The following is a 22,178-nucleotide window of genomic DNA, read 5'->3' on the forward strand; positions in this document are numbered from 1 at the left end:
GATCTTTGCATCCTCGCTCTCCACTGGAGTCGTACCTGAGGACTGGAGAGAGGCAAATGTAATTCCTCTCTTCAAGAAAGGAAATAGGGAAATCCCCGGCAATTATAGACCGGTAAGTCTCACGTCTGTCGTCTGCAAGGTGTTAGAAAGGATTCTGAGGGATAAGATTTATGACCATCTGGAAGAGCATGGCTTGATCAAATACAGTCAACACGGCTTTGTGAGGGGTAGGTCATGCCTTACAAACCTTATCGAGTTTTTTGAGGATGTGACTAGTAAGGTTGATGAGGGTCAAGCTGTGGATGTGGTGTATATGGACTTCAGTAAGGCATTTGATAAGGTTCCCCATGGAAGGCTCATTCAGAAGGTCAGGAGGAATGGGATACAGGGGAACTTAGCTGCTTGGATACAGAATTGGCTGGCCAACAGAAGACAGCGAGTGGTAGTAGAAGGAAAATATTCTGCCTGGAAGTCAGTGGTGAGTGGGGTTCCACAGGGCTCTGTCCTTGGGCCTCTACTGTTTGTAATTTTTATTAATGACTTGGACGAGGGAATTGAAGGATGGGTCAGCAAGTTTGCAGTCGACACAAAGGTCGGAGGTGTCGTTGACAGTGTAGAGGGCTGTTGTAGTCTGCAGCGGGACATTGACAGGATGCAGAGATGGGCTGAGAGGTGGCAGATGGAGTTCAACCTGGATAAATGCGAGGTGATGCATTTTGGAAGGTCGAATTTGAAAGCTGAGTACAGGATTAAGGATAGGATTCTTGGCAGCGTGGAGGAACAGAGGGATCTTGGTGTGCAGATACATAGATCCCTTAAAATGGCCACCCAAGTGGACAGGGTTGTTAAGAAAGCATATGGTGTTTTGGCTTTCATTAACAGGGGGATTGAGTTTAAGAGTCGTGAGATCTTGTTGCAGCTCTATAAAACTTTGGTTAGACCGCACTTGGAATACTGCGTCCAGTTCTGGGCGCCCTATTATAGGAAAGATGTGGATGCTTTGGAGAGGGTTCAGAGGAGGTTTACCAGGATGCTGCCTGGACTGGAGGGCTTATCTTATGAAGAGAGGTTGACTGAGCTCGGTCTCTTTTCATTGGAGAAAAGGAGGAGGAGAGGGGACCTAATTGAGGTATACAAGATAATGAGAGGCATAGATAGAGTTGATAGCCAGAGACTATTTCCCAGGGCAGAAATGGCTAGCACGAGGGGTCATAGTTTTAAGCTGGTTGGTGGAAAGTATAGAGGGGATGTCAGAGGCAGGTTCTTTACGCAGAGAGTTGTGAGAGCATGGAATGCGTTGCCAGCAGCAGTTGTGGAAGCAAGGTCATTGGGGTCATTTAAGAGACTGCTGGACATGCATATGGTCACAGAAATTTGAGGGTGCATCCATGAGGATCAATGGTCGGCACAACATTGTGGGCTGAAGGGCCTGTTCTGTGCTGTACTGTTCTATGTTCTATGTTCTATGTTCTAACAAGAACACATGCAATTCAAATGTTTCAAATGTTATATCAGAAACTATAATTTTAAGACAGGCAATGACAACGCCTTGAAGTAACAGTTAATTGCTAATAAAAGTTATTCCTCTTTGAGACTTTTTTTTAAAATCACAGGTCAGCATGGTTCTAAGAATGAAAGAAGGAGCTGCAGAAAGAAAAAGAAACTGGACAGAACAGAGGGACAGAGATAATGGGAACTGCAGATGCTGGGGAATCCAAGATAACAAAGTGTAAAGCTGGATGAACAGCAGGCCAAGCAGCATCTCAAGAGCACAAAAGCTGACATTTCGGGCCTAGACCGAAGGGTCTTGGCCCAAAACGTCAGCTTTTGTGCACTTGAGATGCTGCTTGGCCTGCTGTGTTCATCCAGCTTCACACTTTGTTATCTTAGAACAGAGGGACATTTTGGAGGAACAAATGAAAGAGGCTAATGAACGATTTTAATGCAGGGGACTTAAAAAAAATATAATAGGTAAGAATATTAAGCGTCCAGGAGTAAAACATGCCTAATGAGCTGAGTTAACTATTCCTGTTTGTCTGAGTGATTGACTAAAATCAGGCCATTGATTACAAGTAAAACAAAAATTAAATGATTCGCCAGATTGTGGTCGTTTAAAAAGTTAACAAGGTTCTGAAAGTGAGTGAAAGAATAATCGTAGTTGTCATTATTGGCAGCATTCTTTTACTAGTAATTCACAATACTTCATCAGTGCCCTCATGTTAACAAACAATAAGTTAGGAAGGGTCCAAAAACAATAGAAAATACTTACAGTACACTCTTGCATTTCCTGTTCCTTGGTAGCTAGCCTCATAACAAGGATATTCTCCCTTCGAGCAGACTCATGTTGCTGCTGCTTCAGCTTCTCTTCAGACTCTCTTAACCCACTCACATCATTTGCTGTCAGAACATGGAAGCGCAAACAAATATAATACGTTAACAAGCATTTGCTTATAGAACAGTTTCTTGTGGGAGGCCATTCCAATTAGCATGGTTACATTTTTGGCATCTTGCTTTACAACTAGATAACACATGCACAAATATTCACAGTCTCACTATTCAATACTGTCAAGATATTAAATTGATATGAGCTTAGCCAAAACAAAAAAAGAAACAGAAGCTCAGTTGGTCTGGAAGCAACTTTCTTTTTTCTGCCCATAGTTAACAGTTCAGGTGCAGTGACCCTTCTTCAGAAATTCAGGCATTGTGTTGTCTCCATTGATGCTGCCGGACCTGCTGTTTCTCCAGAAATTTTTATTTTGCTTCAGATTAACAGTATCCGTAGTTCTTTGTTTTATGAGCTTAGCCAACATGCCTGGTTTGCTTTGATCCTAGATTTAAAGGTCAGGTTCAAGTGCAAAACCTCATAGTACCACAACTTGTAGAGTTCTTTTAGCATTAAAGCAATCTTACACATTTCATCACATTTCTATGACCTGCAAATCTAAAGCATGGTTTTTGATTTCAATTATTCAACACCGACATTGTTGGCCATATGAATGCATCGAAGCTGATACTACAATTGCTTGTCCTCAAAACTGTTCCACCACCAATGCAAAAGTGGCAAACCATCAGCAAACTACAAAAGGTGCTAGACCATCAGACAAATGGAATATGAAGATCAGAACTTCCTTCAAATTGTGGTCTCAAAATACAAGAATAACATAACTTCAGTTCTGAAGAGGAGTCATCATGATCTGAAGTGTTCAATCCTTTCCCTCCTCAGATTGTGATAAGAACAAGGAACAATAGAAATCCTTCCCTAAAGGAGTGATAACAAATTGAGAAGTAATCTGACTAGGTCATCTAAACTGCTGGACAGAAATATATTGGAAGAGCACGCAGTCTTTAAAGTGAAAAATGGTATGAGTACAGTCAGTACATTCCCAAGCAGGGAAAAGGGTGGGCAAACAGTCAGAGCTCCCCAGACAATAAAGGAATTAGATATTAGATCAAAGACATATGATAGAGGTCCACTTAGTATAAGGAAACATCAAGTTCATTATCTTGAAGTGCACAGAAGTGAGAAAGAACAATAAGATGCAAAGGGCCAGTAAGAGAATAAACTGAATCCAATAAAAAAAAGGGGAACTACAAGATCTGCTTTAGATACATTAATAGCAAAAGACTCATGAGTAATGTGGTCCATTAAGGATCAAGTATAAAATCAGTATTCTGCTTTCTTGATGGGAAGAAATAGGTGGTTCTTAGAAAGGCTGACAGTACTTAACACCGGATAAGTCATTCGGTCCAGATGGAATGCAACCCAGGTTGAAGAGGGAAGCGCAGGCAGCAATTACAGAAGTGCTTGCCATAATCATCCAATCCTCCTCAGATATGGAGATGGTGCTAAAAGGACAGGTGGATTGCGAAAAGCAGAAAAAGATAAACCTGGCAATTATAGGTGAGTGAGATTAACACTGATATTAGGGAAGCTTCTGAAAGCAATAAAGTTAGAAGAAAATTAACAGCTACTTAGCCTACCTTGGACCAATAAAGGGCAGTCAGCACAGATATGTCAAGTGCAACAGCATTTAACTAACTTTATTGAGCATTGAAATGTGGCAAAGGGTGAATGAGAGCTGAACAGCTAACAAGCTGGGTGTTTGAACTTTCAGAAATCATTTGAAAAAGCATAACACAGTAAGTTGGTTAGCAAAACAGAAATTTGTGGGATAAATGGTGAAGTAGTAATTGATACAAAAACGGCTAAGGGATTTAAAAAAAAGAGCTACAGTGATTTTTCAGATTGAAGAAGGCTATACATGCAAGATTCACTTGTTCTGGACATACATAAATGACAAAGCACATTTTGAAACTTGCACTAACATGAAACCTGGAATTACAGAGGGGATGACAGCCAAAAAAGCTCAGAGACAAATTTGGTAGAATGAAATTCAATGCATAAGTCTGTCATGCGCTATTCCTAATAAGAAGAATTGAGAGACAATTCATGACAAATGATTTTAAAGGGGGTGCAAGAAATGAGACGCAAATGTGGCACATCAGGTTACCAAAGCAGTTCATCAAGTACTTGCCTCTTCGGCTTTAGTAAAAAGGCTTGAACGACAAAATCAAGGAGGTATGTCAAGTCTAGGTAAAACATTAGCTGAATCTCAGATAAATACTGTTTAACAGTTCTGAACAGCTTGCTTTGAGGGGGTTTGAAGGATTTGGAGAAGATACAGACAAGATTATTAGAATGATTCCAGGGATGAGTTAATACAGTTAAGTGGCTGGAGAAGCTAAGGTTGCTCACCTTGTAAGAGAAGGTAGGGATTGACAGAAGTGCTTACAGTTATGGAAGATCTACATACACTAAAATGGAAAGAATTTCGAACAGCCAAAAAGTTGATAATCTTATCTTAAATTGGTGCCCTCAAGTTAACAAGGAGGAGCGCAAGGAATGTTTGTGACCTAAGTGGTTATGACTTAGAAGGTTTACACATATTTAAGAGTTAGGCTTCAACAAGAAACAGCACAAGTGTCAGCCAGGCAGTGAAGGATGAAACACTGTAGTCTTCAAACACTTTCAAGATTTTACTTACAAAGGCATGCATTGCACATCTCCAACCAAAACTCATTCCCAACGAAATTTAAACATTTCATTTACAGGATGAGAGATGTGCTGGCTGGGTCGGTATTTATTGCCCATCTATAAATGTTGAGAAGACACTGGTGAGCTGCCTTCTTCAGCCAATCAAGTCCACTTGGTGCAAAAACATCTACAATGCCATGAGGCTGAGAGTTACAGAATTCTGACCCAATGACAAGGAAGGAATGGTGATATATTTCCAAGTCTGAATGGTAAGTGTTTTGGAAGAAAGCAAATGGGTAATGTGTAGGTATGGAAGGTGGTGTCTAAGGAGCCTTGTTAGTTTCTGCAGTGCATTGTGCAGATGGCATGTTGCTGCTGCTGTGCATAGGCGATGGAGGAGTGAATGTTTGTGGATGTGGTGCCGATGCTGTTCTGTCCTGGAATGTGCGTTCACCCAGAGAAGTGTAACCCATCATACTTTTCACTTGCGCTTTGCAGATGGTGGACAGGTACAGAACATAGACCATTACAGCACAGTACAAGCCCTTCAGCCCTCGATGTTGTGCCGACCTGTCATACCGATCTGAAGCCCATCTAACCTACACTATTCCACGTACGTCCATATGCTTATCCAATGACGACTTAAATATACCTAAAGTTTGCGAATCTACTACCGTAGGTTGTGGGAAACCAGGGTGAGAATTAATTGCTGCAAGATTCCCAGCCTCAGTCTTGCTCTGGTAAACCATATTATTTATATGGCTAGTCCAGTTCATCTCCATCTTATCTTGGTAAGCCCCAGAACGTTGGCCGTCGGGGAACACTATTGAATATCAAGGGTCAACAGTTAGAGAAAGCAACTGTCATCCTAGCCTACATGTTACTCTGCACCCACAGTAATGTGGCTGATTCTTAAGTGCCCTCTGGCAATTAGTGGCAGGCAGTAATGGCTGGCCGAATTAAGATGCCCATATCTGTGAATGCATTAAAAAAATTCTCTTGCAGAACAGAGTCATTGCCTTATTCATGCAAACACATATATTGTAACGTGGCAGCCCAAGCCTGGATTTTGTCCAGTTTTGTGGCATTTGGTCTTCCCTGTTTCAGTACCAGAGTCATAAATGGCACTAAACATTGCAAAATTATCCGTGCACATCTCACTCCGGCATGATGATGAAATGGCTGTGGATGGTTGGCCTAGGACACGGCCCAAGGGGAATTTCTGCAGTAAGTGAACAACTGACTAACTTGACTCATCGTGGAAGAACGGTTAGCTCCAAATATTACTTACTGTAGTGTTTCCATGCCTCCTTCCTCCTCTAATCAACGAGGCAAGGTTCAGAGAGAAGATGAGACCGAACATTGTGAGAGGAACATCAGCACCAAGAGTTCCAGTGGGTAAAGGAACGTGAACCTAAACAGCTTCTGGTTGTTGGTGAGTTACAGGAGAAATTTTTCAAGAAATTGTTTTTGAGCAGACAGCATCTAAGTTTAAAAATCCTAAAAGGGGTAAGACATGGCAGGAAAGCTCCAAATCGTAGTCTGTTGCTCTTGCTCAATGTGGGAAGCCGAGCACAATTCCAGTCTGTGCACGTGCCTCCAGGTGCAACTCTTGGAAGCCAGAGTTTCACAGGCAAGGAAGTGAATGGGTGACCACCAGGCACAGCAGGAGGGCTAAGCAGGCAGTGCAGGGCTCTCCTGTGGTCATTCCCCTGAAAAACAGATGCTTTGGATGCTGTTGAGGGGATTGGCCTCTCAGGGTATAACAGCTGCAGCCAAATTTGTGGCATTATGGTCGGCTCTGCTGAAAAGAGAGGGAGAAAGAGGGATAAAAATGTTACAAGTTACAGGGGATTCAATAGTGAGGGGAACAGATAAGCGTTTCTGTGGCTGCAAACAACAGTTCAGAATCATGTGCTGCCTCCCTGGTGCTAGGGCCATGGGTGCCTCGGAGCAACTACAATGCATTCTAGAGGGGCAGGGTGAACAGCTAGTGGTCACAGTACATGTTGTAACTAATTATATGGGTTTTTAAAAAAAAGAGAGGAGGTCCTAAAAGCAGAATATACAGAACTAGGAAGGAAGTTGAAATATTGGACCTCAAAAGCTAGTTCTCAGGATTACTAGTGCCACGAGTTCCTCAGAGTACAAACAGCAGGATATATAGGATGAACACGATGGGCAGCATGGTGGCTCAGTGGTTAGCACTGTGGCCCCACAACGCCAGGGACCTGGGTTCGATTCCAGCCTTGGGAAACTGTCTGTTTGGAATTTTGCACATTCTCCCCGTGTCTGCGTGTGTTTCCTCCGGGTGCTCCGGTTTCCTCCCACAGTCCAAAGATGCGCAGGTTAGGTGGATTAGCCATGCTAAATTGCCCGTAGCGTTCAGGGGTCTGTGGGTTATAGGGGGATGGGTCTGGGTGGGATGCTTCAAGAGGCGGTGTGGACCTTGTTGGGTCGAAGGGCCTGTTTCCACACTGTAGGGAATCTAATCCAATCTAATCTAAACACGTGACTGAAGACAGTGTGACAGGGAGTGGTTCAGATTTGCAGGGCATTGGGACCAGTTCCAGGGGGTGTGCGACCTGTACAAACTAGACAGGTTACCCCTGGGGTAAGTCAGTAGAATGGTTGGGGAGCGTTTAAACTAGTGTGGTAGGAGTTGGGAGCCAGAGAAGTACGGCAGTGGATGTTGGCAACTGAGGGAGAGGTAGAAATTAAGACAAACATGACTAAGAACAAGAACAGGCAGAGAAACTCTACTGAAAAGAGCAGAGAAGCTGACCTGAAATGTGTGGGTTTCAATGCTAGTATAAATAGGCAAAGAAGATGAATTCAGAGCTTTGGTTAGTACTCGGAACTGCGAAATTACTGCGATTATGAAGGGGGGGGACAGGACAGGCAGCTGAATGTCCCAGGATTTAGATGTTTCAGATGTGATAGAAAGGAATGCAAAAAGGGGTGAGCGAGTTGCATTACTGGTAAAGGAGCACTTCACATCTGTACAGTGGGTGCATACAAAGGCCCTGTGCAACAAGGTAATATGGGCAGAGCTCATGAATAGAAAATGTGAAATCACAATGCTGGCTGTACACTACAGGCCTCCCAACAGCCAGCGGGAGATGGAGGAGAGAATATTTTGAAAGACAAAAACCACAAGATTATTGTGCTGGGTGTTTTTAACATCCCCTATATTGACTAGGATTCATTTCAAGCTGGGGGCTTGGATGGGGCAGAATTTGAAAGGACCATTCAGGAGGGATTCTTGCCACAGTATGTAAACAGTCCAACTAGGGAAGGGGTTATATGGGATCTGGTTTTGGGAAATGAGCCCAGCCTGGTGAGTAAAGTTTCAGTGGGTAGCATCTCGATAGTAGTGACCATAATACTGAGAGTTTTAAGATACTTGTGGATAGGGATAACGAATAGCAGTTCTGGAGTGAAACTGTTAGACTTGGGGAAAGTGATCGACAACAATATTAGGCAGGAACTGGAGAACGTTGATTGGAGGTGGCTGTTTGAAAATAAATCCACATCAGACATGTGGGAGTGACACACTCCTGTGGGAATTAAAGATAGATTTGGCAAGTTATGTGAACCTTGGATGATCAGGGCTGTTGTGTCCTTGTTCAGAAAGAAAAAGGAAGCATACATAATGTCTAGGAGGATGAGAACTAACAAAGCCCCTGAAGTATACAAGAGAAGTAGGAAAGAACTTAAACAAGGAATTAGAAGGGCTAAAAGGAGTCATGAAACATTGTTAGCAAACAGGATAAAGTGAATCCCAAGGGTCTTTATACATATATCAAAAGCAAGAGCATATGCAAGAAAGCATAGGTCGACAGATTTTGGAAAAGTGTGGACGCAGTAGGGTTGTTGTAATGGGTGACTTTAACTTTCCTAATATTGATTGGAACCTCCTTCGAGCAGAAGATTTGAATGGAGCTGTTTTTGTAAGGTGTGTTCAGGAGGGTTTCCTAACGCAGTACGTTGACAGGCCGACGAGGGGAGAGGCCATTCTAGACTTGGTGCTCGGAAACGAGCCGGGGCAGGTATCAGATCTTGTGGTGGGAGAGCATTTTGGTGATAGTGACCATAACTGCCTCACATTCTACATAGCTATGGAGAAGGAGAGGATTAGGCAAAATGGGAGGATATTTAATTGGGGAAGAGGAAACTATGATGCGATTAGACAGGAGTTAGGAAGCATGGACTGGGAGCAGTTGTTCCATGGTAAGGGAACTACAGACATGTGGAGACTGTTTAAGGAACAGTTGTTGGGAGTGATGAGTGAATGTGTCCCTCTGAGACAGGCAAGAAGGGGTAAGATAAAGGAACCTTGGATGACGAGAGCGGTGGAGCTTCTTGTGAAAAGGAAGAAGGTAGTTTACATAAGGTGGAGGAAGCTAGGGTCCAGTTCAGCTAGAGAGGATTACATGCAGGCAAGGAAGGAGCTCAAAAATGGTCTGAGGAGAGCCAGGAGGGGGCACGAGAAAGGCTTGGCAGAAGGAATCCGGGAAAACACAAAGGCATTTTACACTTACGTGAGGAATAAGAGAATGATCAAAGAAAGAGTAGGGCCGATCAGGGATAGCATAGGGAACTTGTGTGTGGAGCCTGAGGAGGTAGGGGAAGCCCTAAATGAGTTTTTTGCTTCTGTCTTTACGAAAGAAACGAACTTTGTAGTCAATGAAACCTTTGAAAAGCAGGTGTGCATGCTGGAATGGATAGAGATAGAGGAAGCTGATGTGCTGAAAATTTTGTCAAACATTAAGATTGACAAGTCGCCAGGCCCGGACCAGATTTGTCCTCGGCTGCTTTGGGAAGCGAGAAATGCAATTGCTTCGCCACTTGCGAAGATCTTTGCATCCTCGCTCTCCACTGGAGTCGTACCTGAGGACTGGAGAGAGGCAAATGTAATTCCTCTCTTCAAGAAAGGAAATAGGGAAATCCCCGGCAATTATAGACCGGTAAGTCTCACGTCTGTCGTCTGCAAGGTGTTAGAAAGGATTCTGAGGGATAAGATTTATGACCATCTGTAAGAGCATGGCTTGATCAAATACAGTCTACACGGCTTTGTGAGGGGTAGGTCATGCCTTACAAACCTTATCGAGTTTTTTGAGGATGTGAATAGAAAAGTTGATGAGGGTCGAGCTGTGGATGTGGTGTATATGAACTTCAATAAGGCATTTGATAAGGTTCCCCATGGTAGGCTCATTCAGAAGGTCAGGAGGAATGGGATACAGGGGAACTTAGCTGCTTGGATACAGAATTGGCTGGCCAACAGAAGACAGCGAGTGGTAGTAGAAGGAAAATATTCTGCCTGGAAGTCAGTGGTGAGTGGGGTTCCACAGGGCTCTGTCCTTGGGCCTCTACTGTTTGTAATTTTTATTAATGACTTGGATGAGGGGATTGAAGGATGGGTCAGCAAGTTTGCAGACGACACAAAGGTCGGAGGTGTCGTTGACAGTGTAGAGGGCTGTTGTAGGCTGCAGCGGAACATTGACAGGATGCAGAGATGGGCTGAGAGGTGGCAGATGGAGTTCAACCTGGATAAATGCGAGGTGATGCATTTTGGAAGGTCGAATTTGAAAGCTGAGTACAGGATTAACGATAGGATTCTTGGCAGCGTGGAGGAACAGAGGGATCTTGGTGTGCAGATACATAGATCCCTTAAAATGGCCACCCAAGTGGACAGGGTTGTTAAGAAAGCATATGGTGTTTTGGCTTTCATTAACAGGGGGATTGAGTTTAAGAGTCGTGAGATCTTGTTGCAGCTCTATGAAACTTTGGTTAGACCGCACTTGGAATACTGCGTCCAGTTCTGGGTGCCCTATTATAGGAAAGATGTGGATGCTTTGGAGAGGGTTCAGAGGAGGTTTACCAGGATGCTGCCTGGACTGGAGGGCTTATCTTATGAAGAGAGGTTGACTGAGCTCGGTCTCTTTTCATTGGAGAAAAGGAGGAGGAGAGGGGACCTAATTGAGGTATACAAGATAATGAGAGGCATAGATAGAGTTGATAGCCAGAGACTATTTCCCAGGGCAGAAATGGCTAGCACGAGGGGTCATAGTTTTAAGCTGGTTGGTGGAAAGTATAGAGGGGATGTCAGAGGCAGGTTCTTTACGCAGAGAGTTGTGAGAGCATGGAATGCGTTGCCAGCAGCAGTTGTGGAAGCAAGGTCATTGGGGTCATTTAAGAGACTGCTGGACATGTATATGGTCACAGAAATTTGAGGGTGCATACATGAGGATCAATGGTCGGCACAACATTGTGGGCTGAAGGGCCTGTTCTGTGCTGTACTGTTCTACGTTCTATAGCCAGGGAAAAGGTTGGCTCACTCAAGGACAAAGGAGAGAATCTATGTATGGAACCAGAAGAAGTAGGTAAAGTCCTAAATGAATACTTTGTGTTAGTACTGACTGAAGGAATTGGAGGAGGATGAGCTCAGGGAAGGGAGCATGGAATTTCTAAGCCAAGTTGTTATCAAAAAGGAAGAGTGTCTTAAAAAGCATTAAGATTGATAAGTCCCCAGGTCCTGATGGGATCTATCCCAGAATATTGAGGGAGGCAAGAGAACAAATTGCTTGCTAAGCTTGGACAGAATTTTTGTATCCTCTTTGGCCACAGGGAGGGCTGGAGAACTGCCAGTGTCGTCCCATTGTTTAAGAAGGGTAGCAGTGATAATCTTGGAAATTACAGGTGTGTCAGTGTCATATTGGTAGTAGGTAAATTATCGGAAAAGATTCTCAGGGCCAAGATCTGAACGCATTTATTTAGAAGCAAATGGACTGGTTAGTGATAGACAGGGTAGCTTTGTGCAGGGGAGGTTGTGGCTCATTCACTTGAAGTTTTTTTGAGGTAATGAAGATGATTAATAAGGAAAAAAACAGTTGATGCTGTCTACATGGTCCTTAGTAAAGTCTTTGACAAGATCACACAGAAGACTGGTACAAAAGGTTAAGTCACATGCGATCAGGGGTGAGCTGGTAAGACAGATATAGAACTGGCTGTCTCCTATGACTAAAAGGGGTAGCGATGGAAGGATGCTTTTCAGAACGGAGGATTGTGATGAATGGTGTTCTGCGGGGATCAGTGCTGAGACGTCCACTGTCAGTGGTCTACGTAAATGATTTGGAGGAAAACATGGCTAGACGAATTAGTAAGTCTGCAGACGATATAAAGATTGGAGGAATTGCGGATAGCAAGGAGGACTGTCAAGATATAGCAGGATATAGATCAGTTGGAGGCATAGGCAGAAAAATGGCAGAGTTTAATCTGAACAAACATGAAAAGACGCACTTTGGAAGATCAAGTACAGGTGGAAATTACAGTGAATGGCAGAACCTTGAAGAGGTATTGATATGCAGACAGATCTGAGCGTGCAGGTTCACTGATCACTGAAGGCAGCAAAGCAGGCAGATAAGGTAGTATAAAACGCCTTTGGCATGATTGCCTTCATTGGAAGGGGCACTGAGTGCAAAGATAAACAAGTCATGCTGTAGCTTTATAGACTTTAGTTAGGCCAAACTTGATATTGCACACAGTTCTGATCATCACACTACAGTAGGATGTAGATGCTTTGGAGATGGTACAGAAAAGGTTTACCAGGATGTTGCCTGGTAAGGGCAATTTTAACTATGAAGAAAGGTTGGGTAGAATAAGGAGGTCGAGGGAGACAAGCGAATAGAAGTTTATAAGATTGTGAATGACATAGATAGAGTGGAAGTGAAGGACATTTTTCCAGGGTGGAGTCGTCACAGGTTCAATGTGCTTTTTTTTGGGGGGGGGGTGGTGGGAGGGTAGGGGAGTGATGGTGTGGAGATGTGTGGAGCAGATTTTTCACAAAGGGTGCTGTGTGCCTAGAATGAGCTGCCAGAGGTGTGGTGTAATCAGACACAATAGCAATATTAAAAAGCACGTGGACAAATGCATGAATAGGAAGGGAAGAGAGACATACAGATCCGATAAGTGAAGGCAGTTTTAGTGTGGAAGGGCAAAATGTGTCAGTGCAGGCTTGGAGGCCCTAAAGGCCTGTTTCTGTGTTGTATTATTCTTTGTTCTTGACTGATTAGCAACCACAACCCAAGTTCCTTTGTACTTCAAACTGTGGAACATCTTTCCCAAAATCTCATCAACTCTAGTTTTGCTATTTCATGTTACACATATTCAAATGTGGTCAAATATTTGAAAATCAACCTGGTCGGCAATGTAACTATACAACTCCAGAGCAGGTGAAATCTGAACTAAGGCCTTTTGACTCAAAAGTAATCAAGTCTGTTTTACACCCATCAACTAACTCCACAATTGACATGCAATTAAAATGAAGGAAAGAAATTGTAGGGTTATGAGAAAGAGGGGGTGCAGAAACTAGCTGGACTGCTCTTGGAAACAGCCAAATGACCACCTCTGCACTGTACTATTTCATGATTGGGTTTAGAGATGTACATGTCTGAAAAGGACCCTTCAGCCCAACACATCCATTCCAACCAGATATCCTAAATTAATCTTGTCCCATTTGCCAGCATTCCTCTAAACCCTTTCTATTCATGTACCCATCCAAATGCCTTTTGAACGTTGTAATTGTATCAGCCGCCACCAATTCCACTGACAGCTTATTCCATATGCGCACCACAACCTGCATGAAAAAAGATGCTCCTTTTGAAACTTTCCCCTCTCACTTTCAACTTATGTCCACTAGTTTTAGACTCCCCCTCTTTTTTTGGGGAGTGTGGGGGGGGGGGGGGAAAGAAAGATTGTCTATTTATGTTATCCATGCCCCTCGTGATTTTATAAGCCTCTAAAGGTCAGTCCTCAGCCTCTGACACTCCAGGAAAAATAGTCCTAGTTTGTTTGGCCTTTCCATATAGCTCAACCGCTCCAACATTGGGGCGGCACGGTGGCTCAGTGGTTGGCACTGCAGCCTCACAGCACCAAGGACCCAGGTTCAATTCCAACCTCGGGCGACCCTTTGTGTGGAGTTTGCACATTCTCCCCGTGTCTGCGTGGATTTCCTCCGGGTGCTTTGGTTTCCTCCCACAGTCCAAAGATGTGCAGGCTAGGTGGATCGGCCATGCTAAATTGCCCATCGTATTCAGGGGTGTGTAGATTGGGGGATGGGTCTGGGTGGGATGCTTCAAGGGGCGGTGTGGACTTGTTGGGCTGAAAGGCCTGTTTCCACACTGTAGCAAACCTAATCTAATCTAAAAAACATCCTTATCAAATCTTTTCTGAACCCTTTCAGGTTTCACAAAATGCTTACTATATCAGGGAGACCAGAACTGCACACAGTATTCCAAAAGTGGTCTAACCAACATTCTGCACAACCACTACATGACCTCCCAACTCCTGTGCTCAATGTATTGACCAGTAAAGGAACGCATAAGAATTACCTTCTTCACTATCCTACCTGTGGCTCCACATTCAAGGTACAATGAATCTGCACCCCAATGTCTCTTTATTCAGCAACACTCGCCAGGACCTTACAATTAAGTACATAAATCCTACCCTGATTTGCCTTTCCAAAATACAGTACTTCAAACTCCATCTGCAACTCCTCAAATCATCCATCTGATCAAGATCCTATTGTACTCCCTGAAGTAACCTTTTTCACTATCCACTACACCTCCAATATTGGTGTCATGTGCAAACTTACGAACTATACCTACCATATTCACATCCAAACAATTTACATGAATGACAAAAAGCAATGGAACCAGCACTGATTCTTATGGATCACTGCCAGTCACAGGCCTCCAGTCTAAAAAGCAACTCTCCAACTCTACCTTCTGTCTTCTACCTTTAAGCCAATTCTGTACCCAAATGGCTACTTCTCTCTATGGTCAATGTGATCCAGCCTTGTTAACCAGTCTGCCTTGAGGAATCTTGTTGAACGCCTTACTGAATTCCATACAGATCACACCAACCGTTCTACCCTCAATCGTCTTTACTACTTCTTCAAATAAACTCAGAAAAATCCAAGTTTGTGAGACAATTTCCCACACACTAAACCCACGTTGGCTTTCCCTAATCAGTCATTGTTTTCCATTATCAGATCAGATCATCATATTATGTTGTTATCTGCTTAGACAAACAGTTTAACCAAAAAAAGACCCAAGCCTGCAAGTGTTTTGGAACTCAAAAATGTTTCCTTTGCTTTGAACATCAGAGCCTCGCTGCAAACCAGTATGTTTAAGACAAACACTCCACCTTGAAAAATTACGGATCTCTTTCCACTTATCAAAAAGAGAATTTGGTTGTTTATTACATTAAAAAACACTTCCTTAAATATTATCTGATGACATTGCCAACAAATCCTTAGAACAAAACTCAATTTTACATAATTCATAGAAAAGAATTAGATACAAGTTTTAATTTTACTTTCATGTCAATCATTGAATTATAAATTACAACAAGGTACTCAAGCCAGTTGTACCACCTGTAGGTTCAGAGAATCATATTACATTTGGTTTGATGAAATTCTACTCCAAGGTGTGGCTGTGGAGTACAAAGGAAAAAAATCCAAAAGCAACAGCTTGAGTCAAAATAATGTGTATAGTTCAGTAGTTCTGTTTTTATCAACTTTTAACAAATATATATTACCAAATCTACCACTGTTCTGCTCTTTTACAAGATAAGGCAGGAGTGAAGTCGTGAGAACAGTAGTGCATATTCTTAAACAAGCAAACCAATTAAGCTCAAGGAAGGAACTTTAAGACATATCAAATTACTTTCAGCAAAAGAGGTTAAATGACTTTCTCTAAAAGTTCACCACTTAACAACAGTTGGATCCTTCAAAAATGGAAGCTATAGATTTTCTGACATGCTACTTCAGTAGAGCCAAAAAAGACATTTGCTGAATCCGGGCAAATGTGAGGTGATGCATTTTTGAAGATCTAATTCAAAGGCGAACTATACAGGAAATGGAAAAGTCCTAGCAAAATTGATGTTCAGAGAGATCTGGGTGTTCAGGTCCATTGTTCCCTGAAGGTGGCAACGCAGGTCAATAGAGTAGTCAGAAGGCATACGGCATGCTTTCCTTCATTGGAAGGGGTACTGAGTACAAGAGTTGGCAGGTCATGTTGCAGTTGTATAAGACTTTGGTTCGGCCACATTTAGAGAACTGCATACAGTTCTGGTCGCCACATTACCAAAAGGATGTGGGTGCAGAGGAGAGGGTGCAGAGGAGGTTCACCAGGATGTTGCCTGGTATGGAAGGCACCTGCTATGAAGAAAGGTTGAGTAGATTAGGATTATTTTCATTAGAAAGATGGCGATTGAATGGGGGACCTGATTGTGGTCTACAAAATCATGAGGGGTATAGACAAGGTGGATAGCAAGAAGTTTTCTCCCAGAGTGGGGGACTCAATTACTAGGGGTCATGAGTTCAAAGTGAGAGGAGGAAAGTTCATGGGAGATATGCATGGAAAGTTCTTTACGCAGAGGGTGGTGGGTTCCTGGAACACGTTGCCAGCGAGGTGGCAGAAGCAGACACGCTACTGTCTTTTAAGATGTATCTGGACAGGTACATGGATAGGCAGGAAGCAAAAGGACACAGAACCTTAGAAAATAGATGACAGGTTTAGACAGAGGATCTCGATCCGCACAGGCCCATGGAGAGACAAAGGACCTGTTCTTGTGCTGTAATTTTCTTTGTTCTTTATCTCTATTATATAATTTAGCGTAGTAAAACAAATGTTTAACACATGTAACTGGTGATTAGCACTCAATGACTTAAAGCAACTTTACTTTCTTAAAAATTTTCATTGTCTATTTTGATTAAATGTATATTCTTTTAGTCAAGTCAATACGAACAAACTAAAGCAACTTACAGCTGAGCTCTGAGCACTTAGTCTCTAACGCATGAATGTAGACTTCTTGCTGTTTCCATCTAGAGGAAGGAAGACAAATATTACACACTTAACAGTTTTCAAATTAAGTACAATAAAAACTACATTCACACAATCTGATTTGATCACTGGAATGCAAGTAAGTAGTCCAGTCTCTTGGGCTTTTTCTATCATCCAATTATTGGTAGAACTCTAAATAAATTCATGAATCCAATTTAAATCTATAACTGTTTTGAACCAAAAGTCAACTAATCCCAGTTCTAAAATTTTCAACAGACCTAGCCTCAACATTATTTAGGGAAAAAAAAAGTTCTAAATTCCACTATTTTTCCACAGCGAGACATTTCCGGAGTCCTGAAGGGCTTTGCTTTAATTTTGAGATTACATCTCCTGTATTGGACGTCCTCCACAAGAGAAAATAGACTCCCTCTGTCCATCCTGTCAAATCCAAACCAACTGAAGCATGTTAACTGCATGATCTCTTAATATTTAATAAGAGAATACAAACTGGTTTGCAACTCATCCTTACCGTTTAACCTTGGTATATGTCTGAACAGATCTAATGTGAATTTGTTTTGAGGTGGTGGACCAGAACTGAATCCAACACTGCAGATTAATTTGAACCAGAGATCTGTGCAACCATGATGTAATTTCTATCCTTCTGTTTTACAGCCCTCAAGACAAAAGCCAGCATACCGGTGACCTGACTAAAGTACCTAGCGAGAAGCTTTTAATTTTTTTTTGAAACTGGAAGCACTAAATCTGTGAATACTCAGTTCCGAGTTTCTCACCATTTAAAAAAATACTCTCATCTATCTTTGGTTCAGAAGAGAGCACCTTGCATCTTTCCACATTGACATCTACCTGTCAATTTTGTGCACTCTTGAACTATTAACGTCCCTTTGCAATATTTTGCTCCCATCATACCACCAACTTGTCAGCAATTGTGGGTGTTCAGCTACCTTCTACCTTCCAGTAACAACTGGAGAACAGAACATCAAACCTGCCAGCTGGAACAGATACTATTATTCCAATTGTCTACTGCTCCCTATTCAACCTAGTCAGCTGTGTTTAGCTTGACACACTCATCTTTATGAAATACTTTCAATGGATCCTTTTCAACAGCCTTCCAGAAATCCATACAAATACTTATACACAAAACTTCTGTTATCTCTCAAAGTTCAACTGTGTTTCTTAGAAAGAATCATCGAATTCCTAAATCCCGACAGTGCGAAAGCCGGTCATTCAGCCTACTGTGTCCATACCAATCTTCTGAATAGCATCCTGGCCAGACCTATGTCCCTTCTCTATCCCCATAACCCTGCATTTCTCACGGGAGATCCACCCAACCTAAATTTGCCTGGTCATGATAGGCAATTTTGCATGGCCATCTACATAACCTGCACAACTCTGGACTTTGGAGAAAACCTGAACACCTGGAGGAAACCCTGATGTACTTTAATCCTTATTGTCTATTGAACTGTTTAGTCACTCTAGCCTTAAATGAAAATTTCTCGCAGATTTCATCTAAAGGACATTAAGATTAATTGATATAATTTGCTAGTTACTCTCTCCTCTTCTTTAAGATTGATGCTGGTGGCTTTCCAATTCAAGACAGAGTAACTGTTATGAAAATCCAGCTGGATTATTGATGCCAGCATATGGAAAGGAAACTAACTTTGAGTTGGTTCTGTTGAGATGCAACAATTTCCATATTCTTAAGAGGTCCTCAATGCAGTAAAAGATTGCATTTATATAAATTTTGTAAACCGCATAAGCACTTCACCGTAACGGAATAATTCTAAGTACTGCCACTGCTATAATGTAGGAAATATGGCAGCCAATTTCAGCAAAACACTCACAGTCAGCAATGTGATCTATCCTGCAATGTTCAGTGAAGGATAAATATTGGCCAGATCACAGGTCTAAATGTTAAAACGCCACTTTGCCAACATGGCCCAAAGCGAAGAATCAACCAATTCAGCATTCATCATAAACAAATCTTTGAAGGGACAGGAGATGGAGACAGGAATCTTCTATTTCATATAGAACACAAAACAATGCAGCGCAGAACAGGCCCTTCAGCCCTCAACGTTGCACCAACCTGTGAACTAATCTAAGCCCCTCCCCCTACACTGTCCCATCATCATCCATATGCTTATCCAAGGACTGTTTAAATGCCCCCAATGTGGCCGAGTTAACTACATTGGCAGGCAGGGCATTCCACGCCCTTACCACTCTGAGTAAAGAACCTGCCTCTTGACATCTGCCTTAAATCTATCACCCCTCAATTTGTAGCTATGCCCCCTCAAACAAGCTGACTTCATCATCCTTGGAAAAAGACTCTCAGTCCACCCTATCTAATCCTCTGATCATCTTGTATGTCTCTATTAAATCCCCTCTTAGCCTCCTTCTCTCCAATGAGAACAGACCCAAGTCCCTCAGCCTTTCTTCATAAGGCCTTCGCTCTAGACCAGGCAACATCCTGGTAAATCTCCTCTGAACCTTTTCCAATGCTTCCACATCCTTCTTGTAATGGGGCGACTAGATCTGTGCGCAATATTCCAAGTGAGGCCGCACTAGCTTTTTGTTCAGTTGCAGCACGACATCACAACTCCGGAACTCAATCCCTCTACCAATAAAACCTAACACACCGTATGCCTTCTTAACAGTACTATCAACTTGGGTGGCAACTTTCAGGGATCTATGTACATGGACACCAAGATCCCTCTGCACATCCACACTACCAAGAATCTTTCCATTGACCCAGTATTCTGCCTTCCTATTATTCTTCCCAAAGTGGATCACCTCACATTTATCCGCGTTGAACTCCATTTGCCACCTTTCAGCCCAATTCTGCAGTTTATCCAAGTCTCCCTGCAACATTCTTCCACACTGTCCACCACTCCACTGACTTCAAAGTCACCTGCAAACTTACTAACCCATCCACCTATGCCTGCATCCAAGTCATTTATAAAAATGACAAACAGCAGTGGTCCCAAAACAGATCCTCGTGGCATATCACTGGTAACCAGACTCCAAGTTGAATATTTTTCATCAATGACCACTCGTTGCCTTGTTACAGAATGCCGGTTTCTAACCCAAAGTGCTAATTCTCCCTCAATCCCATGCCTCTGCATTTTTTCCAATAGCCTACCACGTGGAACCTTTTCAAGGGCTTTACTGAAGTCCATGTACACCACATCAATTGCCCTACCCTCATCCACATGCTTGGTCACCTTCTCAAAAAACTCAATGAGGTTTATGAGACACGACCTGCCCTTGACGAATTAACTATCTCCAATCAAATTGTTGTTTGCTTGATGATTATAAATCCTAAGTCTTATAATCCTTTCCAAAACTTTTCCTACAACACATGTAAGGCTCACTGGTCTATAATTACCTGGGTCATCTCTACTGCCCTTCTTGAACAAGGGCACAACATTAGCAATCCTCTAGTCCTCTGGTACTAAACCTATATGACCATGACGACTCAAAGATCAAGGCCAAAGGGCTCCGCCATCACCTCCCCAGCTTCCCAGAGAATCCTTGGAAAAATCCCATCTGGCCCAGGGGATTTATCTACCTTCACACCTTCTAGAATTGTTAACACCTCCTCCTTACTAACCTCAACCATTTCAAGTCTCATAGCCCGTATCTCAGTCTTCTCTTCTACAATATTCTCCTTTTCCTGAGTGAAAACAGTTGAGAACTACTCGTTTAGCACCTCTCCAATCCCCACAGGGTCCACACACAACTTCCCACATTTAGTTCCCTCATTTATATCACTAATTTTGTGAATAGCTGGGATGTACTGGCTGATCGTCGGCTGCCACTTGGAAAATAACTTGTGTATTCCTACTCTATTTAATCTACTTCCAGTCTGTTTTCTATTCATGTTAGTGCATCACCTCCAATCCAATGAACTTTAATATTACATTCTAATCACCAAAGGTGGGGTGACAAGGAGCGAAGACATTAACAACCACTCCAAGAGACAACAGGTTCTCAAAATCATCAGGCAATTGACAGGTGGAATTTAGTATAGAGAAAAAGAAAGAGGCAATATGTTTTGACAGAAGAGATACAGGAGGCAGTATAAACTTAACAACTTCTAAACAATGTACAGGACAAAGGGGCCTGGCTTCATGTGCCTCAATCTTTGAAATGGTAAAACATTTTGAGATTGTAGCTGGCAAAGCGCAAAGAACCTTGGAAAATTTGTTGGGTAAAGCTAACTTGAGCTTGGCATTTATCTGCTTGTTCTTGTGTTCTAAAGATAAGAACACCAAGAGTCAGGTTAACGTGCAGCTTCAAGAGATGGTGCAGAATTTCAGTATTCTGGGTTTTGGGGACCAGGTTTGATGCAAGAGGCCCTTTATAACTTGGATGACAATCCAGCAGGGCTAGGACCATATGGCCTCATGGGGGAAGTTCACTACTGTTGTGCTAGAAAAAGTGCAAGAGAGGGAAAAGTCAAAGAGCATTGGAATATATCTCAATAAGAGGAACCAGCCTTGACTGTGAAAAGAAGAGCAATGGAACCTTGTGTGCACTGAGCAAATTAGACTGTTTCCTTGCAAGCTCTAATTGTATGAGATTACGCTAGAGAAGACATAACAGAGGATTAAATGAATGCAGAATTGGTCACGTAATATACCTAATAAAATGAGTGCAGATTAAAGAAAGAAAGCGAAGGAACTGAAGTATGATTAAAAAAATGTAAACTACCAGTGGGTTTGGGTGCAAACATTTCGTCACCCTGCTAGGTAACATTGTCAGTGTGCCTCCAGTGAAGCATCACTGTTCTGTCCGGTTTGTAATTTAAATGCCTCGGTTTGCTCGGGTGGTTGTTATTACTTCTGGTTCTGTTTCTCAGTGGTTTGTACACAGGATAATTCAATGTGTTTGTCGATGGAGTTCTGGTTGGAATACCAGGCCTCCCGAAATTCCCTGGCGTGTCTGTTTGGCTGGCGCGATTACCGATGTGTTATCCCCGTCAAATTCGTATTCCTCATTGTCCGTGTGTAGTGAGACAAGTGAGAATTGGTCATGTCTCTTGGCAGGTGTTCGCGTATCTATTTTAACAGTCTTCTTCCACTTTGGCCTATGTAGTGTTTCTCATAGTACTTGCATGGTATTTTATATATTACACTAGTTTTATTGATTGTGGGTATGGGATCCTTTACATTTGCCAGTAGGTGTCGTAGGATGGTTGTCAGTTTGTGGGCTACTCCAATACCTAGGGTACTACTTACTAGCCTTGGGTCATCTCTGAAACGTCCTTGACATCA

The 22,178-nt window shown here is 42.6% G+C and overlaps 1 protein-coding gene across 8 annotated transcripts in view; it reads right to left on the reverse strand.

Annotated features, from left to right (window-relative positions):
• Positions 1-22,178, reverse strand: part of wtap (WT1 associated protein) — an 83,534-nt gene that overhangs the window by 36,189 nt on the left and 25,167 nt on the right. For all 8 annotated transcript variants that reach the window (XM_048536807.2, XM_048536813.2, XM_048536811.2 and 5 more), the window contains 2 exons: positions 16,867-16,925; positions 2,270-2,397 (listed from right to left, as the gene is read on the reverse strand). In XM_048536807.2, the coding sequence (XP_048392764.1) occupies positions 2,270-2,397; positions 16,867-16,925 (187 nt within the window). The remainder of the gene's footprint in view (positions 1-2,269; positions 2,398-16,866; positions 16,926-22,178) is intronic.

The sequence above is a fragment of the Stegostoma tigrinum genome, chromosome 9 (genome assembly GCF_030684315.1).
Source record: "Stegostoma tigrinum isolate sSteTig4 chromosome 9, sSteTig4.hap1, whole genome shotgun sequence".
Classification (NCBI taxonomy): Eukaryota; Metazoa; Chordata; class Chondrichthyes; order Orectolobiformes; family Stegostomatidae; genus Stegostoma; species Stegostoma tigrinum.